The 23,551-nt window shown below is 40.9% G+C and overlaps 2 protein-coding genes across 3 annotated transcripts in view; both read left to right on the plus strand.

The window, feature by feature from the left end:
* smpd3 (sphingomyelin phosphodiesterase 3) overlaps positions 1–11,345 on the plus strand; it is a 32,158-nt gene extending 20,813 nt beyond the window's left edge. For both annotated transcript variants that reach the window (XM_030096670.1, XM_030096669.1), the window contains 5 exons: positions 900–1,061; positions 2,746–2,835; positions 7,296–7,359; positions 7,712–7,880; positions 11,182–11,345. In XM_030096670.1, coding sequence (XP_029952530.1) covers positions 900–1,061; positions 2,746–2,835; positions 7,296–7,359; positions 7,712–7,880; positions 11,182–11,283 — 587 coding nt within the window. In that variant the 3' untranslated portion in view covers positions 11,284–11,345. The remainder of the gene's footprint in view (positions 1–899; positions 1,062–2,745; positions 2,836–7,295; positions 7,360–7,711; positions 7,881–11,181) is intronic.
* Positions 11,346–20,291: 8,946 nt separating this feature from the next.
* LOC115392048 (C-C motif chemokine 4-like) lies at positions 20,292–21,700 on the plus strand. Its single transcript, XM_030096549.1, has 3 exons — positions 20,292–20,405; positions 21,108–21,225; positions 21,349–21,700. Exons 1-3 carry the CDS (start codon positions 20,339–20,341, stop codon positions 21,455–21,457), a joined length of 294 nt encoding a protein of 97 aa, XP_029952409.1. The 5' UTR covers positions 20,292–20,338; the 3' UTR covers positions 21,458–21,700.
* Positions 21,701–23,551: the final 1,851 nt, after the last annotated feature.

A 23,551-nucleotide genomic window follows, 5' to 3' on the forward strand; every position in this document is an offset into this window, starting at 1 on the left:
TACGAACGTCTTCATTGAAAGACAGCTACACTTCTTTCATATCACCCAACATTGTCTTTTTATGAATGTTACATTATTTATTTATTTGATCTTGAACTCAATTCTGACCCTGTTTGGTATGAAGATACAAATCCACAGAATTTGACATCACAGAGATCAACAAGTCTCTGAGGTACCATTTACGCAATATTTTAAGTGGCTAGTTTCCCATTTTGATTTCAAAATGTTGTCTTGTAAATGGGGCTGAAGAGACTTTAGAATTGACTGCAGACCGGGGAAAGTGCCTCATCTTCATTCGCGTCTTTAAAGTTGTTGGATATTTCACCATTTACGTGTCATTCCTGTGATATTGTTCAAACAGCACCTCTGTAACATTAAAAATGCACAATTTATTGTGTTACTCATCTCTAAATAAACATGTTTCTTCACACTGACAGGCAAAATGTACAGCAAACACACCCCCGCTTCCACCAGTTTTATCCGTCTCGAAAAGATCCAGTCACACAAAAAAGAGAGAAATCTAGTCGAAGTACATTTCACATGTACTCGAGCTGCAGCCGAGAGTAATCAAAGCCAAAGCCACCTACTCAACCCACCGATATCTTGACACCTCTTTGTTTCTCACACTCTCCACTATTCAGCTGTTATTTCTCTCGCCTGCTCTCACCCGCTGCCTCCCTCTCCTCACCTCCTCCCTCCTCTCCACAAACCAGCTCCAATTTACCGCCACACTACGAGCCGCGCCAAAGCCGAGCCAAAAATTAAGTCGGTAATATTAGCAAGCTGCAGAACTGAACTTCACAATCTGAAGTTGGCCATGATCTGAGGAGAGAAAAACTGTGACATGGGCGTATACGGACATTAATATCGATGGATGAGCAACTCCTCTCTCTGTGCAGGCGATTCGTCAGTCCGATGTGAGCAGCTGGACTTATTGCTCCAGTGGGGCGCCGAGTTTCGCCAGTCCTCATCCCAACCGCCTGAAGGAGAGAAGGTGCTGGAAGACCTGGTGGCCTTCGACGTCATCCTGGGAGACCTCAACTTTGACAACTGCTCTTCAGGTGTGCAGCTTATCAAGGTTTACTCAGCGTTTTCTAGCCCAGCTGTGAATCTGCTGAAGGCTTCGTGGTGCGTTCAGGTCCAGTGGAGAGTTTGTGTTAGATTTGTGTGAGTTCACTCAGGGGTTGAGAGAGCAGAGGTCAGAACAAAACACCGAGACTCAGAACTCAACTCACTGCTGAGAGAGCCCCAATGTATCAGGCAAGGGTAGCAATGTTATTGCTAAGCAGACAGCAGTAGCATGAGTGCCGTACAACCAGGGTGAGTTCGAAAATGATTAAACTGTGTGTCTCCGTGGAAAACTCAACTTTTCTGGAATGCTGCGTCTGAAAGATAAACACAGAAATTATGTATTCTCACTTGAAACTTTGTAGTGTAAATGGGGCCTAAGTTAAATCTTTGAAGTTGTCAATATAGATCATTTCCTCTGTTTGGTCCACATGAAATCTTACTGAGCTGACTGCAGTGAGTTTGGCACAGCTGATGATCAGCTTGATTCGAATAAGTGGATCTTCAGAAAGTAATTTCTGTTTGAAATAACACTGCAAGATTCAAAATTGGTCTTCAGAGTTCAGAAAACAGTACAAGACCCTGTGATCTTTTTCAAACCACGCTTGCTTATTCCCAATAATGACTGAAAGAAGAAGCACAGAATGCCTGTACACGATCTATAATGTATCAACATGTATGTCGAACCTCTCAGAGTCCTGACACGGGGCAGACTTATCAAATATTTATATACTCACCATTAATAATGAAACCCTGGAGGTGAAGTACGGTCCAGAAACACATGACTCATTATCAGAGAGTCATTATCGTGACAATGTTTTCCCGTAAGAAACTAATATGATGGAAATAAATGAAAACCTGATATCTCACTTCATCTTGATATATAATCAGTGTTGAAGGAGGAACACAAATTTAAACTGTAATAAGGCATGAAAAACCTGATGAACAAATATAGATTACCTTTGTATATCTACATTTACAGAATCCCAATAAACTGAAAGAGCTTAAACAATGTGGAGTTGTAATCACTTTCATAGTTCTCAGTTTAAATTTGACCCCAAATTTTTCTCTTGAAGATGTTCTCCAAACACTAGAGTCACCCATTCACACCAAAGCACAGAATCAGCTTAACAGATCTGCTGTCTAGAAAGTCTTCCTTTATTTATTTATTATTTTACCAAATCTTAGACAACCTCAGAGAACATTATTCAAATTTTTAAAATACTTTTTTAAAGCTTGCTGAAGAATTGACACCGTCCTTTGACTGAATGTCCGTGTGATAAATTTAAGTGTCGTCAGCATAAAGGCAGTTTCTGTGAGGTAAAATCGAACTTTTTATTATCAAAATCAATGATATTCATAAGTGAAACTACTGCAAGACCAGCAGCGACCTTTAAGTGTCACAGTTGTTCTTGCAGCTACAATGTAATACTGTGTAATGTCAGAGGACTTGAAGCATGGTGCTACAGCAGGGACACAAAGTAGTTTTGGTGTCTTGAATCCATCCAGACTTTAAGTATGTGATGAGGAATGACAAAATCATGGTAGTCTACTCTATATGTGTATCCGTGTGTATGTATCTGTGCACATGAACAAATGTCTAAAAAGCTGACTGTGTATGCTACATTGCAGCGTTTCCATATGTGAGTGGTGAGTGTGTGTGTGTGTTCTCCACAGAGGACAAGCTGGAGCAGCAGCATGCACTTTTTACTCAATACAAGGACCCATGTCGCCTGGGGCCAGGGGAGGACAAACCGTGGGCTCTGGGTAAAAATCACAACACACACACACACACACACACACACACACACACACACACACACACACACACACACACACACACACACACACACACACATTATTCAACCCAAAAAGCATACATTGCAAACACATAACACACTTTCCCATTATGAAAGTAAAACATCCCTCGCATTCAGTAGTCTGTATTATTACCCAGTACAAGACTCACATAATTCGGTAAATTAGAATGATTTCTCAGTCTATGACACTTCACACTGATAACTCTTTGGTTGTTGTATTAATCCCACAATTTTCCATCAGATTCAGACCTTTGTGTTTCTGTTGTTGGTAGAAAAGTAACGGAACAGATTATTGACTTCCCCGGTTTTGTGATAACTGGGTGTAGAAGATAGATGGATGTTTTGTTGGTAATAAATTTATAAAAGAAACAGTATAAGAAAAATGAATGAGTACCCAGAGTCAGTCCCTGAGGGACTCCTTTCTTACATATTCAAAGATTATTGACTTTGTAGTCTGTGTGTATAGAAGATAGATGGATGAGTTGTCATGGTGCTGATTCATTAGTTTATAGAAACCATAAGAAAAAGAAATGGGATCCCAGTGCAGATCCCTGAGGAATTCCTGGTGCTCTTTTACAATTCTAAAACCTGACAAGCTTCCTCCAGCTCCATCTTGATGAAGCAGGAGTGGAAGATAAATAGTACTCCATAAATACACACATAAGCGTGGAAAAAAGTAATCAGCAGCACTTTGAAGTGATGGTAAGCTCAATCTGTGACTTCCCAGAGATGGAAAATCAAACCTCCTTCCTGTGTGTGTGATTTGATTTGAAGCGCACACAGAGATGGAGGGGATTAATATGTTTTTACAGAGCGTGTTGAGAGGCTGAGAGAATCGATGCTCTGCAATGAAATTTTAAATCCGAAAAACAATGGAGAATCAATATGTGGCTGACGGGCCTGATATTGTGGCACGAAGCCAGAATGGAGTCAGTGGACAGAGAAACACAAGCAGGTTAGCAGGGAGGAGATTATTATCATCATCACCATGATCGTCATCATCATCATCATCATCATCATCATAACCATCATCATCACCATCATCACCGTGCTGCTGATGCTGGTTTGAGAGCTTTTTCTGCAGCCAGTCCACACAGGCAGCAGCACACTGTAATCAGGGTCAGGAAGCACCCAGTGTGCGAATCAAATGCACCCTGTGGAGAAGTGGCGGAGCCAGCTGAAACATGGGCATCGGCGGGTGACGTAAAGGCCGGGGTGGGGGGGTTCGGTCTGGATATGAAGCGTTATTCAGGCCAGCTGCCGCATTTTGGGTCCAGTGTGGGCAGCACAGAGTGAACGGTGCCTGTTTGGGAGAGAAATGCTTATTTATTCAGACAGAACGAGCACACATGAGAGAGAGAGAGAGAGAGAGAGAGAGAGAGAGAGAGAGAGAGAGAGAGAGAGAGAGAGAGAGAGAGAGAGAAAAAGAAGAATGGAGCCGCCATCAATGAAAGAAAGTGAAGGGAGATTATCCTGTTTCATCACGATGATTAGACCTGAATGAGTGTAGCAGTGAGCCAGAAAGACAGAAGGAAGGCTGTCAGATGCTGTCAGATGCATCCTGGGATTTCCTCGAACTCCAGGAGTCCTGAGGGGCTGCGTGCTGCCTTCAAGTCACGTGGGAAATCCCGCCAGCATGGGCCCACTTGAGAGGCGTCTGAAGCTGTGAAAATGAACGGTTTCAGTGAAACTCCCTCCCTGGCTCGTCTCTCCTCGAAGGCAGAACCTCCGGGATATTTAAAGCCTCTGCGGCCAGGGCTGGAGTCAGAGAACATTTGTTTTGTTCCCTTCACATGCATTTCTGTGCTGATGTCAGGATTTATGAGGCCATGACCTGAGGTCAGGTCAGCCTGAAGGAGGAACAATTGGGCTTACACTCAACATGTGGCTGCCCACATCAGACATCAGCTCCAGCACTTCTGTCAGATTTTGAAGTGAACCAGTGTTTAAATAATGCTTTACCCCCGACACCATTATTAAATGAATCATCCAGTTATGGTCACTAAAGTGTCAGTGAGCTTGGTTTTCTATAGAGTTGTGCAGCTGCATGAGCCAGTTTGTATTTTTGCTGGACGTCTTTGTCAGGCACAGACAATTTGAAAGCATAGATGTGGAAGGAAAAAAAGATGATAGAAAGCATTACATTTACAACTGTCAAGGTTTGTCAGCATTTTCGAACTGAATTATTTCTTCACTTATTCACAGGAGTGTTTTTATTGCACTTTATTGTATTTTTTGCACTGCATAGAGCCAATGTGCTCCATTATTCATGTGAAAAATGAGAACAGAGAGTTCAATATCTTCCTCCCACTAACTGATATACCTTAAGCTAACGTCCAGATTATAGAGCATCTTCCTCCCGCTAACATATAGATTATAGAGCATCTTCCTCCTATTGGCATCAAGATTATAGAGCATATTCCTCCTGCTAACAAATAGATTATAGAGCATTTTCCTCTCATTAACATCCAGATCATAAAGCATCTTCCTCCCACTTCCTGATGCAACTTCAGATGAACCTAATGAGTAAATTTGTCATTAAACTGACAGTTCAGTTAATGTGTTACAGCAACATTAAAATAATACAGTATCATTAATGCAGGACAAAACCAACAAAGTAAAAGTGGAACTCATTAAAACCGTATTGATTTAAATGTTGGGAGTGATTTGTTTGACAAAGCATGATTTAAAAACCCAAAAGGTCAGAATAAATCATAAAACTTGTTTCTTTTTCAAGGTATAAAAATCCTCCATCAGGCATAATTGTTCTTGTGAAAATTGCTGTCCAAGCATGAGTCACCGACTTTCCAACCGCTCGCAGATCGACTGGAGTAACTTCAGAGTGCTGCGCTCTTCATTCGGGGTGTTTTAAGCACATTATCCAGCCCACGGACTCTCATCTCGGAGATCTCTGAGTGCTCGTCTCTCTCTGTCTGTTACACTTTAACGCTTTATGACAGCAGATCCGTGGTCTGAGCATGCTGAAGGCAGGAAGCGGACGAGATCTTCTGACGCCAAGGGGCTGGTCACTGTGGAGAGGGAGAGGGTTGTAAAGCTGGATCAATAAAGTCGAGCCGGAAATGGTTTCATGTCAAACTTAGGGTCATCTGACTAAGACATGAATAAAAGAAAAACTCAATAGACAAAAGTTCAGAGTTTGGGACCATTTGGATCTAAACACTCAGCTTTCCCTTAAGGTGGAGGAATATTGCTCTAATCTCTTTCAAATGAAACTTTGAGATCTGGAAGGCTTCAGGAGCTGAATTTCCTGATTTGTTTCACATTATAATTATATTATTGTTATTATTTGGTAGGATCCATAATAAATATAAATTTGTAATCTAAAACCATGGTATCGGTTCAACTCATTGGTCTGAATTGAGACTCAAATTTAGAGGAAAACATCATGATAGATGAAGACGTCTTTCTTTGATATACTCCCATGTATTTACATCATTAGAAGGAGGTAGAACATCCTAAAGAAAACCCATGTAGTTGAGATGCAGGGAGAACATTGAAACTTCACACAGGTAGACAGAATCCATCCCTGGTGTTTTCATCCCTGCTGCAAATTGCTGCAGTTGACACTGCCAGAAATGCTCATGTGTGAAGCAGTGTTTGGAGTCCCCCAGGGATCGACTGTGGGTCCTCTTTTGTTTTTGTGATTATTCACCTTCTCATAAGTTATTCACGCTCAGTATCATATGGATCCATTGTTTTTTTCTGGCTTTATCTAATATTGGGTGGATATTGAAGCACTGTTTGCAGTCCCTCAATGATCCACTCTGGGTCCTCTTTCTTTTTTGTCTAATTGCTTTATTTAAATAAGTTCTTCACCATGACGGCTCAGGAAAATGCAAACGTCACACAGAAAAGTTTTAAACCCTGATTTCTCATAGCATGGCGTGACTGTTAAACATTAGACCAAAATTTGGCAGAAATGTTGGCAAATGACTTGTTGAGGTGTCCAGGTCAGGTAAGCTAGTGAAACATTGGGGGCGTAATGAGTGTAAAAATGTATTAGATACACATTTTCTATCATTAATTAATTTTGAAATGCTGTATATGCTGGTAATGGTCACTGGCTTTTTATATGGAATGACCAGAAATTACAAGAATCACACCAAACTTTAATGGTGCAGTGAAGTGATGAGATGTACCATTGCAGTAGAGGCTGCACCGAAGTGTAGTGGTTTGCCCAGTTGCATTACTGTAAGATTTTCCTCAGTTTGAGTCCTGGCTTTAGGGCTTCACTTTGTGGAGTTTGCATTTTTTTTTTTCCATGTGCATTGTTCATCAAAATGTGTTTGAGGTTAAGTGGTCAGCCTTAATGCCTGTAGGTGTGTTCAGGTTAAGATGGATGGATGGATGGAGAAATCCAACAAATCATGCGTTGTCTTTCTGTAGGTACCCTCCTGGATCCCAGTGGCCTTTACGATGACGACGTCAGCTCACCTGAAAGTTTACAAAAGTGAGTCACTCAAACCATTAACACAAAGCACCAATAAAACCCTGGAGTCACTTATCCGATGGAAACCAACACAAGTGGAAATCACAAAGGGTAGAGGAGGTCTGCAACATGTGACTATTGCAAAACATTAAATCTGCTACATTAAAATATTAAATTATAAAACTGAGTGCACTTGAGTCAGTTAGTTCCTCTTTGCATATCCACATGCTACAAGCTAACACTTGTCAGAGCAGTTCACAACTTTTCTTTCACCAAGCTCACACGCCCACACAGAGGCAGGAGCTTTCAAAACAGTGGAAAGTCTAGACACTGACGGCCGAGTCTGAACGTCGGTGTGCTGTGTTCCCGTCAGAGTGATGGAGAACGAGGAGGGCAGGAAGGAGTACCTGGTGTTTCCTCCCAGTAAGAGCCAGTGTCCCGCCAGCAGTCAGAAGGGCAGGAAGATCCCCCTGAAGGGCAACGGGCGGCGGATCGACTACATCCTCTACAGTGACGAGGGCCTGCAGCAGGACTGGAAGCTGGTATGGTTATGGGTTTTTCACCTATAGTGGCACTAATGCCATATTTTATGTTCTATTCATTGAAAAATGCAGAATCACAGTTGTCTGAGTTCAAACTCAGTTTGAGGGCCTTCAGAAAGTGGTTTGCAACTTGCACTCTTCAACACTGAATTTCAAGTAAAGGAAAGATATTGCAGTAGTTTTTGGAAAAACTGCAGAAAAAAACTGTAGAAATGCTACAATGTCTCCGGGACTTCCGGAGCTTTGATTGATGATGCATCATCAGTTTTATTTTTTTTTTTTTTAATTTAGTTGAAATATAGCTACTTTATGTGTAAGACTTTGACTTTGTGGCAGTACCTTCATAAAAGGAGTGCAAAATAAGAAGTGCTTGTGTCGTAGTCAAGACCAACAGCTAGGCCGCTCAAGACCAAATCAAAATTAAGCGTAAAAACATTGAAAGTCCAAGACAAGACCAAGAATTTAAGGGGCTGAGACCAATCCAGGACCAAGTCCAAGGCAAGGCCTAGACCAGGATTTCTTAACCCTGGTCCTCGAGGCCCAGTGTCCTGCATGTTTTTCCTCTCTCCCATTTGGAACACACCTGATTGCAATGACAGCTAATTACTGGGCTGCTTGTAAAGAAGCCCAGTAATTAGCTCTCATTGCAATCAGGTGTGTTCCAACTGGGAGAGAGGTAAAACATGCAGGACACTGGGCCTCGAGGACCAGGGTTAAGAAACCCTGGCCTAGACTTTAAGGAGCTGGGAACGTGTCAAAATAAAGACCAGGGCATCTCAAGACCAATATATGACCAAGACTTTAAGGTGCAGAGATCAGATAAAGACCAAGATATCCTGAAAATATGGTCTTAAGACCCAGACCAGTCTCAAGCTGCTCATATGTGTTTAATGACTTTGTCCACCACCAACACATTCGACTCCACATGCTGGTTTTCTGAGCTTCATCCAGTCACTGCTTGGTGAACAAATGAGCACAGAAGCGATATCTCTCCCAGCAGATGGTTTTCATGTAAACAGACACTAAAGCACACAAAACCTTCATTTGAACACTCCTGTCTGTGCATGGAGTTATTCTCAGTAAATCACCCGAAGTGCACGCAAACAGAAATCTGAATCGGCGTGCCGTTTATCAGGCTTTACACAGGAGCTCAGTACATCAAATCCTTTATATCTTTAGTAATATTATTCTGTATGATAAGGCAATCACTCACTAAAGATCACATTTAAAATCTGAACTCTGATGTGTTGTTGAAGAATTTCTATCAAAGTCAGTATGAAGATGCACCATTACAATACATGCTAATTGTACAATCATATTTTCTGAAAAAAAAAAAAAAAGTCAAAACAACACATTTTTCACAATTTCTAGTTAATATAAAGCCTATGAATGTGCCCCCCCCCCCCCCATAAAACTCAATCTGTACACTGTTCCAAACTATCCTATTATGCCATGTGTTATTAATTTACATAAAGGACAAATTTTAGGTTGTCCACTGGGTGGCAGTGTTGAGTCGCTCAGTTTTTCATCTGGTTTTTCAGAGTTTTGTCTTTATGTTTGCAGTGGTCCAGTTTTAGTTTTTTTTTTTCTTTTTAATCTTCAGTTGTTATCTATTTCTCCTCCTTTGGAGACTCAATACACCATCTTGTGGTGAAAACTGGTACTGCAGAACATAAACAAATGGAAAAGGTTGGATCACAGGAGAATTTCACCCTGTGTGTCTGGATTAGTTTTGAGGCTTTTGATTCAGGACAAAATAAAATATGGGAAATACTTAACGATTATGGCTTTCAGGTGACCTCCGACCAGCAGAGTAGAAGAGATAAAAGACAAACAAAAACAATCAAAAGAGCGGCGCTGTTAGTGTGAGGGGCTGTGGAGGACAGCTCTCTTCTCTTCCTGTCTTCTTCCTCTTAATTTAGTCCACAAGAATAAACAAGAATGTACATAATATAAAGAGCAACATGAAAAGCACAGAACTATACACAATACAGCAGAAAATGACAATATAAACAGCAATGAAAATTAGATTATGACAAAGCATCAACAAAACAAAGTTGTTGTTTTTTTAAATAAACAAAATAAAGTACATAGGGATGTACAGAATGTAAATGAGGGAGCAATGACAACAGTAAACAGATTTGGGGAAATCAAGAAAAGCTTGATAGATTTTTTTTGATTTAGTAAACTGACTGACTTAAAGAGAGATTTCAGCTCAAGGATTAAAGGAAGAATCATAGGTGTGTCCTGGAAAATTTGAGTTTGTGAATGAAGAATTTTGCATAGAGGAAAATAACAATCAGATATTGAAAGGCAGCATCCTTGGTATCCTCATCGTAAAAAAATATCATCTTTAAGGCTAAGGGAATATCTATCAGTCCAAAACTTTTGAGTTATTTCACAATCAAAACAAACAAATGAGAATTTTTTTCTGTTTTGCTTACAAATTGTACAGGAGGAATCCCATACAGCACTTGGAAGCATATATTTTATGTCCAATTTTTAAGGCGTACTTCTTTCGCCCTATTTGAGACACAGTACATGTCGGGTAAAAGGCAAACTGTTTTTCGGTTGATATTTTCAGTCCTAGAGCTAAAAAAACAAAAAGAGAGAAATAAACTTGCCTCTCATTACTCATTCTTTGAAAAATCACACAAATATGCTTTCTCATTATATTTAACATCAGTTAGTTTAATTGCAACCAGTAGCAGTAAAGGCCATGTTATGATCTTCCCTCCGTATTCCAAATGCTTCTTCACAAGTTGAATTAGTCTGTTTGGAGTAACACCAGTTACACAATTAAAATCTTTGAAAGGAATGGGAAAACGATACAGACACAAATTGTTTGTAATAAATAATACTGCCAGAATTATCAAAGAGATGAAAAATTGAAATCAACTCTCTTTGGAACTAACAAGGAAAGAATAAAGATTTGTTCCTGGTAAGTTTGTCAAAATTGTTCTAGAGTAGTTTTAAGAGGTGAGAAACTGTGGTCCTCTTCCTCTCTCTAGCTTCTGTCTGTAGTGGCTCTCCGCCGCCCTCTTGTGGTTATTAAACGCACCTTTCCTGTAGTTGAAAATGTTTCATGTGACTGAAGGAAAAGCTAAAGAAAAAAAAGAAAAAATACACAAGATTTTTCAAAATGACAATTCAGTTCTTATAATGTGTGTTTTATTGAAGTAAGTCCTGGTTTTACTCCCCAGTTCCAGGTCCCAGGCCTTCACTTTTGACAACCACTGAAAGAGTCCAGATGTGTGTTTGTGCCGACCTAACCCTCCTGTTGGTCTTCATCCTCCTGCAGGAGTTGGAGGAGTTCAGCTTCGTCACCCAGCTGGCGGGGCTCACGGACCACCTCTCCGTGGCCATGCGTCTGGCTGTTTCCACCGGAGAGGAGGAGCCTTAGACACCCCGCCTCCACTCTTCCTCTGCTTTTCTACAAGAATCCAATTACTGCCATGGAGGGTCGTCCAGGAGGAGGAGGCATCAAGAGTTTACAGAATAGAAGCTGCTTGAGGTTTCAATCGACGGGCGCGGCGAAAGGATGGAGGGACGGATCGATGGGAGGGAGCAGCAGGCCGAGGAGGGGTGGGACAGGAGTGGTGGGGCACTGTGGATGAGAGGGATTCAAAAGTTCAAGAGGCCAGAAAGAGACTCACCTGGGTGGATCACCCACAGACCCTGAATGCACCACGGACCACAAGAGGGATGCTGAATATCCCCCCATCCTCCCCTCCAACATCCCCCCCGAACAGTGGATGGTTCATGTAGCCAACAACACATACATACACACACATATATACACACACACACACACACACACACACACTCGACCTCCAGAGACAGCCGGCTGCTTCTCGTCCACTGACCGTTGCTGTGAGCAGACCACCGGCAGGCTTCACTCGGACTGCCTGCGTCCTCGTGTCGTGCTCCTTTCTCAAATCTCTCGGTCCCTCACCTTCTCGCTCCCAGGAACCTCAACAAGTGTCTTTCTTTTCTAAAAAAAAAAAATCTAACTAAAAAAAACTAAAGTCTTTCTTAAAAGAGAAAAATAATATACAATTTCTATCGTGGCCACACCACTTTTTATAGGGAGTCTAAATGCCTGTTTAATATTCTATACATATATGGTATGTTTCTATAAAACAAAAGAGATATTGTGTAAAAAAGGGACGGATGAAGTTGTTTGCGATGCTAAAAGCATGTTTTTTTGCAGTCGGTGAAATGTAGGAGACACTTTTCTTTCATGAGGCTTTGCTGATGCATGATGGGAAGTGGTGTCAGTTTACATTGTGAAGGCCTCAGGGCTCAATCGTGTGTGTGAGAGTGCGCGTGCAGCGCTGCGCTGCCGACGGCTCCTGAGGCGTACACGTTACACACCGGCACGCAGCCAAGATTTAAAGGTGCAGCATGTAAGATGGCCGCACATTAAAAAAAAAAAAAAGAAAGATGGCCACACTGCTACTTTAATCCAGCAGGCGGCAGCGGGAAGCTCTGTCAGCTTTTCATCAGAGCACCAGTTTTCAGCTTTCTGTCGTCTTACTCACTACACCATCTGGTGTTGAAGAGTGGTATTACACGGCTGAGCTACAGGAGATAACCTCAGCTTTAAAGACATTTATCTGTCCATTTCTGTCATTTTAAGTGTTTTTTTTTCAAGCTTTGAATAAACAAATCTTACATGTTGTACCTTTAAAGACACAAACTGTTCTACATGTTCTACATGAATCCGACTGAGAGGGGGAAAAAAACCCAGCCTGACTCCAATCAGCTCGACGTGACAGTGACGTTTGCTGAAAGACCGCCAGGATTTGTCTTTTGAGATGTTACTTTAATGATACTTTCATTTGTTATTCCTGATTATAAAGCTATAATGGAACATTCGTGCAGCTGGGAAATCAGAAAGTTCCCAGTTGGATTTATCCTGTTTAACATTAAGCTTAAGTTAACTTCACAAAAATGAGCAGATAAAATGTTACCATTATTTCAATCAACGCAAAGAAGAAAACAATAATGCTTTAAGAACTGAAACCACTTCTAAACCAATGAAAGATTTATTTATTTATTTATTTTAAATCAAGCTTTCAACCTCAGCTAGGCTCATGAAATAGCCTTTTTTTCTTTTTTTCTTTTTCTTCTTTTTTTTGAGTGCATTGTTTATCAAAAGATAAATGGACTAATTTTCTGTTTAAAGAGATTCCACATGAGATTCCCACTTCCCCTGTGGGAATTTCCCAGTTCAACAGTATTCAGAGGTAATTCACCCACCAAACAATGAGACCTTTGACACAAAGCCAGGGCTGTGGGGACATTTAGCCATTTTTTCGTTTATAACAGCAGATTGCTCATAAAGTCTGCCGCCTGGGTAAAAAGATGTTTCGTGTAGAGTGGAGGAATGAAAGAAACGTTTCTAAAGCTGTCTCAGTAATCTAAACCTCCAGCAGAATGACCGAGAAAATGGTTCATCTCTTTATTTTAACACCCAACACTGTGGTTGGAAAGAAAGGAGGAACTACAGAATGCTACTTAAACCTTGATGGTGCTCTAAAAATAAATAAATAGGGCTCAAAATACTTTTTAAAAGGTACTTTGAGATTTGTAAGCTCCAAACGACAAAAAGATTACATAAAGTTTCACTCATTTGTTTCTTTATAAAGTAAAATATACTGCTTTCATCATTATTTCTCTATTTTATTTAACTTTATCTATATTTATGATTATTTATCCATTCTGCATGTTATTTAGACACTTTAATGCTAATTTATTTTTTTACTTATATGCATGAATAGTATCTTTAGCTTCCTGCTTTGTGCTTATATTATATCTACAATTTGCTCATGATGAAGTGTTTTTGTTTGTTTACGGGCATTACTGTTTATTTTAACTGAGCAGATCTGATTGAGCCGATGCAAATTCGAGTTGTTTAATGTGGCAAATCTCAGCGAGAGGATGCAAACATCACTGTCACCTGGAGCCGACTGGGACAGTTTAGAGCTGATCAGAGTCGACTGGAATCGATTGGGGCCCAACTGGGACCAATCCCAGTCAATGGGAACAGAACCGGTCATGACGTGACCGTCTTGTGATGGGGGGCCTTCGGGGGATGTTGTAACTCCTCCCGTGGACTCACGGGAGGCTTCAATCTTTGATGTTCTTAGCTTGTTCGCGCACACCACTGTAGCTTCCTGGTTAGTGAGCCATGACCGTATCGTGAGCACGTCTGACCGCAGCGCGAAGCCCCCGTCTCTTCACCGCCGCCACGACGACAGCCATATTGAGACGCAACTGCAAAACCTCAGTGTGCTTTTAACGGCGTGCCGGCTGTGTGATATGCCACGTAAACACGTCACAGAGTTCAAAAACGGATCCCAAAGATGAAACACAGCCCACCCACAAACACACGGTGGACACAAATGCACGAAAACTACCGAGCGGCTCGACTTCAGGCGTGTTCGGACTGAAGGACAAACATCCAGAGGCTTCTGTGAGAAGCTGCTGACAGCAAACACACCAGATTAGAGTGATGAGATATTTGCAGGTGCTGCTGACGAGTGAAACATATCAAGCAAAAACTCCCTGTGTGGAAAGCTGCAGAGTCTTTCTGACCTCTAAACTTCCCCAACTATTCCAGCGAAGCCAAAACACTGATGAACACATTCACTCCCTCAAACAAACAAAAGCATTCTCTCAGGGTCCTCTTTGTCAAATGTTAGTTCAACATCCTCAGAGCAGGAAAACTCCCGTCATCTGAAACTCCCCTCCACGGGTCGGGACAGTTTTAGAAGATATGCTGCCCCGATCTGCTTTTCTTAACAGGCTGACAGCTTTGATAGCTGGTAGCCTTAAAGATTACGTGTGTGCAGTTTGTGTAATGACAGCTTCGTGGATTAGGGGGCAGCGATGAGACAGTGGTTTATGTTCGGTCCAGTTCTGTTGGCCCGTATTCACAACGTCTCAAGAGAAAACATGTAATTTCTGCCTTTTTTGTTGGAGAACAGCTCTGACTTAACATGGCAACGAAACGAAAAGCTGAAAACAATGTAAGACCAACTTGAGCTAGCTAGTTAGCATGTTAGCATACTTCACTTGCCACGGTGCAACACAGCATCTTTAAAAATCTAAAATCTAAAAATGCCAAACCATCCCTTTAAATTTCTGTGAATCCATGGTGGGAACTGGTTTATGTATAAAGACTCAAAGTGGTCCTGAAGTGAGTCAGCTAGCCTGGTGTGTGTATGTGTGTGTGTGTTTGCGTTCAGTCTGAACACACCTGAACGTTGGCGCTCCGCTCACCTGTCTGCATGCTGGACATCAGGACGTCACCCATTCTATCAGGTAAGCAGACACGCAGCAGAAAACACTACTTTGAATGATTTCCTCTTGGTTTGAATCCCCATTTGTGACAGACTGCCGAGAACGAGTGTGTACAGACCGTCGGAGTGTGTTTTCATCTGCTGTGAACATGCGGTGTGTTGTGTTGAGTGACAGTCAGCTGAATCAGGGAGGTACTCATTGATGGTTTATTGATTTTTCCATCATCAGTCATAGGTGAGTTCAAAAGGTGATAAAAAAAAAGAATCAATTCATTTGAAATATAGCATCTGAATAAAATCTTCAACTTTCTTGACTGTTACAGTTTTACACTTCTAAATTTAAATTTCATTTACTTTAATTAGTTTCTAACATTTTATTTTATGGCCAGTTTAACCCTCCAGTTATTTATTTTAATCATTCTTTACTTCAAAATGAATGCCTCCACAAGCCTCTGAGCTTCATAGAAGAGAGTTTCATCGGCGTATATCAAACCATTCAGGTCCGATTTCAGGAAGGTAATTAATAAATAGAGAAATGAAATGATTGGTACGTGACGGGACGGTCCGGAGTCAGGTCTGGGCTTTTTGAAGTATTTAACATGAAACAGAGCAGCTCTGTAGCTTCCTGTCACTCAACACCTCGGCCGCTGCCGGCTTCTCCAGATTGTCCTCTCTGGAGTGGATTTGTTGTTGCTGTCAACATGGGAATCCTGCTGTATATTTGTTTTTTGTTTTTTTTAATTTCTTTTTTTTTCTTTTTCTGAAATGTCTGAAAAAAAGAAAAAGTCATCCTAAATGTTGAAGCCTCTGAATAAAACTTGCATCACAGGAACAGCTCCAATGTTCAGATGCTGTTTGCTCTTCATGTTCTGAACTGTGAATAATGTTTACAACACTTTCTGCTCCTGTCCGCCTCGTTTCTTATCCCATCTCTCATGTTACTGAGGAACTTATTTCACGTCCATTCATCTCACCACGGGAGCCTCCGTTTATTTTATTCATTTTCAAGGCAAGTTTTCAAAAATGATTCTTATCATGGATAAAACAGTACGATTGCTAAAAATACACACTAACATGGTTACTGAAGAGGGCAAACCTGCGAAAGCAGATAAAAATAGCTAAAAGAAAAAAATTAACTGTTGAAAAAAGAAAAAGAGGAAAATTACTTGGTTTTTTGAGACCTGATGATCCCAGAGGTCATGTTGGCTCGAGAAGTTTTCAGACCTGGAAGAGGACAAACAACATTCCTGAAATGATGATTGTAACCTCACAAATCTGTGATTTCTGTTTCAATTAAAGTCTGTGAACCTTTCCTAAAAGACTCATTTTGAAACTTGTTTGAACATGTCTCTAATAGCAATCGGAAGTATTATTGTATGGATTTATAAAGGAAAGGTGTTGGTGAGGAAATAGAGAACAGACTCTGTGGCGGTTGGCCGAGTGATGGAGGAAGTACAGTGCGAGGCAGGAGTGTTTGGAAAAAATTAACTATTGATTAATACTGAAATAGGTCTAAAGTTAACTTTCCATTCAACTGAGGAGATCCTTCTTCCTGATGGGGATTTGAACCTGGAACCAGCTCATAAACTGCAATGAAACATTGTCAAACATGTCGGAACCAGGTTTTGTTTGCGTTCTTTGATTTGGGCCCATTGTGACGAACTATTAGTGAAAGGGCAAATTGTATATCCTCTTTTTTTTTTTAAATGTCACCACAGACACAGAGAGAGAGAGAGAGACACTCGGCTTCAGACTGAAGTGACGAACATTTCCAAGGTGAGAAGAAGCGAAAGAAGCTGTCAAAGACAACTTCTGCTTTTATGAGAGTGGGGAAACTTCTTCAGGCTAATTATACCTCAGATGTGTTGTTAACATTTAAAGAAGAAAATCACCCTGAAACTACAGTCAGGTCAGCTCTATCCTCCAGAGACATCAGACTTCAGACTTGTAGTAAAATTGAAACACATTGCTCAAATACACTGTGAACTGAGATATCAGTGTGGGCAACCACCTCCAGAAGACTCCAGATCTCCTCATATCCCTTCATCCTGGCTACTGACCAGACTTTATTTAAGAAATATAACACTTTTTTATATAACAAAGGGTTTTGCTGCTGCTACAGTATTTTTTTTTTAATTAATTTAAGTTGTAACTTGTTACTTTTAATTGAACTAAAGTCTAAATTTACTCAAATGATCTGCACTTCTGCTTATAGAACGTGAGCGCTTTTGAAATGTGGTTCCACTATTTTCGTCACTCATAGACAAGAGTGATGATATCTAGAAATAATAAACACGTCAGTGCACGTTAGATCATCTGCAGGACAAAACCAGGGAATTTCAGCCTTCCAGCATGGACACTGTGTTGATTTGTTTCTCGGTTTGAAATGTCATGAATCTCACATTTGAATCTAGTCCTAAAATCTGGATGTTGTAAATTTTGACAATATTTTAATAAATTATTAGATTATTGAAGACACATTAAAAAAAATAGTTTGAACATGTGAAAACTGTTGCATTAATACATTTACTTTCGTATTTTTACTGAAATCCCAGATAACTGGTTGGTTTCACAGACTGCAACTAATGATGAAATGATGCATCAATGAGACTGAATTCATTGGAAATACCGTAATCTCTTTTATGCAGTTTGCTCATTTTAAGGTTAAACCGACACTAAGGAACTTTTCAACCTTAATAAAACATTTTAATATTTTTTGTGATGATACATCGACTTACAACTAGTTGAATGACCCTCCGTCACGGCCTGAGGGCGTCAGTATTGCTTTCACTTGGACTAAGCAGCTGTGAGGAGGGTGGTAGGAACCCTGCACACTAAAAAACTTCAAATGTGCGGACTGCTTTACGGCATGCGTCACATCATGATATAACATTGTTTAGCCACCATTAGATTCATTACCTCGTCGTTATCCATCCTTCACACAGCCACTAGAAACAAATGAAGGCGAGTTCAGTCCGACAGCATGCCACCAGGAGCAGCATTTTACGACGCCGCGCGCTAGTCCTCATGGGAACTGTAGTATTCGTTCAGGCAAAACACTACCGCTTTTGTGAAAGGATAGGGTTTTGGTACCTTTCATTGTAACATTAATTGTAATGAGAACTCATTACTGGGCTTTTCTACAAGCTTGAAAACATCAACATCAGATTTAGGTGTGCTGAAGCTGCGAAAGACCTAAAACACGGAGGAAACCAGCCCTCGAGGACCAAAGTTGAATAGCTCTGATCTAGAGAATGGCTTCTCGCAGAGATTGTGCAGTTTTCCTCTTTTTCCAAAATGCAGCTGTTAGACAGCATCATCCAGCAGCCATCCTCCAGAGGAGGTGGACCAAACACATACATCAACGTCTGTTGCAGATTTGGCCGTAAGAGAAAAATATATGTGATGTGATCCAAATGCAAGGTATGCCTTTATGTTTCCAAGAGACTAATTGCTTTTTGAAGTATCAAACAAAATAAGCACAACAAAGCAAAACAGAAATACTGATGGACGCTTATATGAATGTTAATCTCAATTTTATGTTAACTTTTTGCTATTTTCTTTGGGACCCAGGACACGCTGGAGAGACTATGTCTCTCGGCTGCCCTGGGAACGCCTCGGGATCCTCCCAGAGGAGCTGGAGGAAGTGTCTGGGGACAGGGAAGTCTGGGCATCCCTGCTGAGACTGCTGCCCCCGCGACCCGGCCCCGGATAAGCGGTAGAAAATGGATGGATGGATGGATCTTTGGGACTAAGGGGTTTCCATGAAAGTTCAGATTCACATGTTTAGCATTCTGATGTCTGCTGTAGTGGATATGTGATATCTTAAAAACCAAAACTATATTTAAAAAAAATGTTTTCAGTATTCCCAATCCTTGTAAGGTAATTAACCTTACAAAGACTGGGGATTTAAAAAAAAAAACTTGAATGAATGAATGAATTTATTTATTTTTCGAACATGTATAAAGTGAAGAAAAAAAAAGATAAAAAAGAAAGTTAATGCAAATCAAAGAAAAAAACAACAACATAACAGCATAGTTCAAAAAAAGGAGTAGGAAGAAGTAAAAACTTTTTAGAGATTCCTACCCCTTTTTAACTATTAACAAGTTTTAAAATCATACATCATAGGACATCACATAATATAACATGTGTATACATATACCGTGCAGATATCCCTATAAATACATAATATATACCCACACATACCATATAGTTATCCCCATAAATATATACTATATAACAGAATAATTATAACATAACTACAGTATAACAGCAATATATCAATTTCCACTATATGTATAATACTCAACACCATTTGTTATCATCATCCACAGTTCCAGACTTCCTCTTCCATATACTTATTAAGAAATATTTTTTGTACCTTTTTTTAAAAAGATTTATATTGCTACTTTGTTTTGTTTCTGTCTCCAGACTGTTCCACAGAGCCACTCCACAGCTTGACATGCACATACTTTTCAATGTAGTTCGAACTTTTGGTTTTTTAGAGTTCACATTGTTTGTGCTGTTTTGAATTTGACCAGATCCATGAATTTCAACAAGTGTGATTTTATGAATAGTGGGTTTGTGTGGTCTCTGTATCCTGCATTGTTTATTATCCTTATTGCTTTTTTATGTATCGTGCATATAGGCTGTAGAGTGGTTCTGTAGCTGTAACTTCGATTGGATAATATTTTTTCCTGGTATTCAGGTTAATGGATGCTCTCTCAGTGAGAACGAGTGTAATCTGACTCAAGTGTGGAACATTAATCTGAACTTTTGGGATTTTCGAACCACTCTGTGTTCTCCAGGTGAACTAGGTGGCTTTGGCCATTTGTGGTTCACATGGTCAACATGTGAATGTGTGGAGGTGGAAGAAGCGAAGAACAGCAAGTTCAGCAGCTCTCCTCACACAGTGGGAAAAACCAGCAACTCCTTCCTCTTTTCAATCTGAGTTTTTTTTAGGGAACTGAGATTAGCTCAAAAACGGAGAGAAACTCACACGTCATAGGTACTTCCATCATGGATGCCGGGTCTTCCCCCGCAGGCTGCTGGGACTCGTATAAAAGAGGAGGACTTCGACAAACACTCTCACACACTCTCACAAACTCTCAGATTCTCACACACTCACTCACACACACACTGCTCAGGATGTCTGCTCCTCGTGTTATCCTGTCAGTGCTGGTGCTGATGTTCATCTGTATCTCTGTGACTGAAGGTAAGACTGTTTGTATGTGTGTGTGTGTGCTTGTACACATACACAACACATATTCTTACATATATAGAAAAGTTTAGACCTTTCAAGTGTTGTTGTTCTTGCCATTGTTTATATGTAATTACTATATTAATTTAAATTATTACCTGGCATCCTGGTAATACCCACCGTGAATGTTCTCTCTGTTTTCATACATGTCTTGCTATATAATTTTAACACTGTGGAGTATGTTTATTATAAACTGGGAAAGCCTATGTGTTTTATTGTCTCGGTTTGAAACTAAATAATGACAGGAAGTATTTTAAACTTCACTTTGTTCAATAATCTTCCTTCTGCCCACTACTGTTTGAATGCAAATGAAAAAAAGGAAGCCCTGCATGTTTTCTGTTGATTTACTGTATTTTCAGGCATTAAATGCCAAAAAAGATAGATGGATAGTAAGAAAGAAATTAGTTAAGAATAGAACACTTCAGTGAGATGAATATAGATAAAAGATAAATAGATCTATAGATGTTTGATTAATCCTCTGAGAAACTGAGGAGCCTTTTGCTAGAATTAAGAAAGAATTTAAATATAGATGTTTTTCTTCCATTATTTTTGCTTACAAGTAAAATATTGTTTTAGGAAATACTCTAAAAAAATATAGAATCTCAAAAATATAGTATCAGAGTATTTGAAAGCAGGTTTGTCTTCCCTGTGGTTCAGGTCTGCGTGGAACCGGTCCAAAGAAATGCTGCTTTCGCTTCAGCAACTCTCCGCTGCCAAGAAACAAAGTGGTGGGATACGTGAATACCAGCCAGCGCTGCTCCAACCCCGCTGTGCTGTAGGTCAAACTCACACACACACACACACACACACACACACACACACACACACACACACACACACACACACACACACACACAAACACACACACACACCCTGACTAAAGCTGTCCCTGTTTCAGGCTGAAGACAGTGGCCGGACGCCAGGTGTGTGCCAGACCTTCAGACTCCTGGGTGAAGGAGCTGATCAGCTCGCTGGACGCTGCAGTGGGAGACACGTCCCACCTGTAACACCAGCACCAACACCCTTAAAGACCACCACCGATGAACACCACCTCATTCAGACTGCAGCTCTGTCCTCTTGACCCACCCAGTCCTCTCAGAGGAACACTCAGACCGTCCTCACTGTGATTCAATACTTTATTCATCAGTCAGTAGAGTATAAGCTACATGATATGTCTGCGCTCTGGACTTGTTTTTGTTTGAATTCTCTAAATATGAAGAAAAATATAATCTATGACTGTGAGCTTCTGAAAAATTCTTAATTCTTTCAATAAAAGAAAGAAGTTTCAGCTTGACTGTGAATCTTGTTTTTTCCTGCTTGATTAAAATATAAATTACAGACATATATATATATATATATATATATATATATATATATATATATATATATATATATATATATATATATATATATATATATATATATATATGTATATATATAAATTATAAAAAATGTAAATAAAACTGTGTTCTCGCCACCCCGGCGGTATTGTGTCTGTCTCCTTCAAGCTGGGGTCCTCTACCAGAGGCCTGGGAGCTTGAGGGTTCTGCACAGGATCTTAGCTATTCATAGGATTGCGCTCTTTTGAACAGAGATCTCAGATGTTGTTCCTGGTATCTGCTGGAGTCATCCTCCCAGCTTGGGGGTTACTGCTCCCAGTGTCCCAATCACTACTGGTATCACTTTTGCCTTTACACCCCACACTCTTTCTATCTCTTCCCTCAACCCTTGGTATTTGTCCAGCTTCTCGTGCTCCTTTTTCCTGATGTTGCCATCACTTGGGATTGCTACATCTATCACCACAGCTGTCTTCTGCTGTTTATCCACCACCACTATGTCAGGTTGATTGGCCATCACCTGCTTGTCAGTCTGGATCTGGAAGTCCCACAGGTTCTTGGCTCGATTGTTCTCGACCACCTTTGGAGGTGTCTCCCATCTTGACCCTGGGATCTCCAGTCCATACTCGGTACATGTCTTCCTGTACACGATGCCCGCTACCTGGTTGTGCCGTTCCATGTATGCCTTGCCTGCCAGCATCTTACACCCTGCTGTGATGTGCTGCACTGTCTCTGGGGCTTCTTTGCACAGTCTGCACCTGGGGTCTTGTTTGGTGTGGTAGATCCCGGCCTCTATTGATCTTGTGTTAAGGGCCTGTTCTTGTGCAGCCATGATTAGGGCCTCTGTGCTGTCCTTCAGTCCAGCCTTTTCCAGCCACTGGTATGTTTTTCCAATGTCAGCCACTTCTTCAATTTGTCGGTGGTACATGCCATGCAGGGCTTTGTCTGTCCATGATAGCTCCTCTGGCTCCTCCTTACTGGGCTTTTGATGTCTTAGGCATTCACTTAGCAGATCATCACTGGGGGCCATCTTCTCGGTATACTCATGGAGGCTCTTGGTTTCCTCCTGGATAGTGGCTCTTACACTCACTAGTCCTCGGCCTCCCTCCTTTCTCTTGGTGTATAGCCTCAGTATGCTAGACTTAGGGTGGAACCCTCCGTGCATTGTAAGGAGCTTTCTTGTCCTGATATCAGTGGCTTGCATTTCTTCCAGTGGCCAGGATATTATGCCAGCAGGGTATCTGATTACTGGTAGGGTAGGGCGTAGGTGTTTATGGCCTGGATCTTTTTTTTTTTTTGCCATTCAGCTGACTCTTCAGGACCTGTCTTACTCTCAGTAGGTATTTGGCTGTGGCTGACTGTCGAGCTGCCTCCTCATGGTTACCATTTACCTGTGGGATCCCCAGGTACCTGTAGTTGTCCTGCACATCTGTTATGTTCCCTTCAGGCAATTCAACTCCTTCAGTTGTGATCACCTTCCCTCTTCTAGATACCATTCGTCCACACTTGTCTAGTCCGAATGACATCCCGATGTTATTGCTGTATATCCTGATGAGGTGAATCAGGGAGTCGATGTCACGCTCATTCTTGGCATACAGTTTGATGTTATTCATGTAGCTGACAGTTGTTCTGCTCTTGTTCTGCTCTTGAACTGGTATCCAAAGTCGCTCTTGGTAATGATCTGGCTGAGGGGGTTCAGGCCTATGCAGAACAGCAGGAGGGACAGGGCATCACCTTGGTATATGCTGCATTTGATGCTCACCT

The sequence above is a fragment of the Salarias fasciatus genome, chromosome 7 (genome assembly GCF_902148845.1).
Source record: "Salarias fasciatus chromosome 7, fSalaFa1.1, whole genome shotgun sequence".
In the NCBI taxonomy this organism is placed as follows: Eukaryota; Metazoa; Chordata; class Actinopteri; order Blenniiformes; family Blenniidae; genus Salarias; species Salarias fasciatus.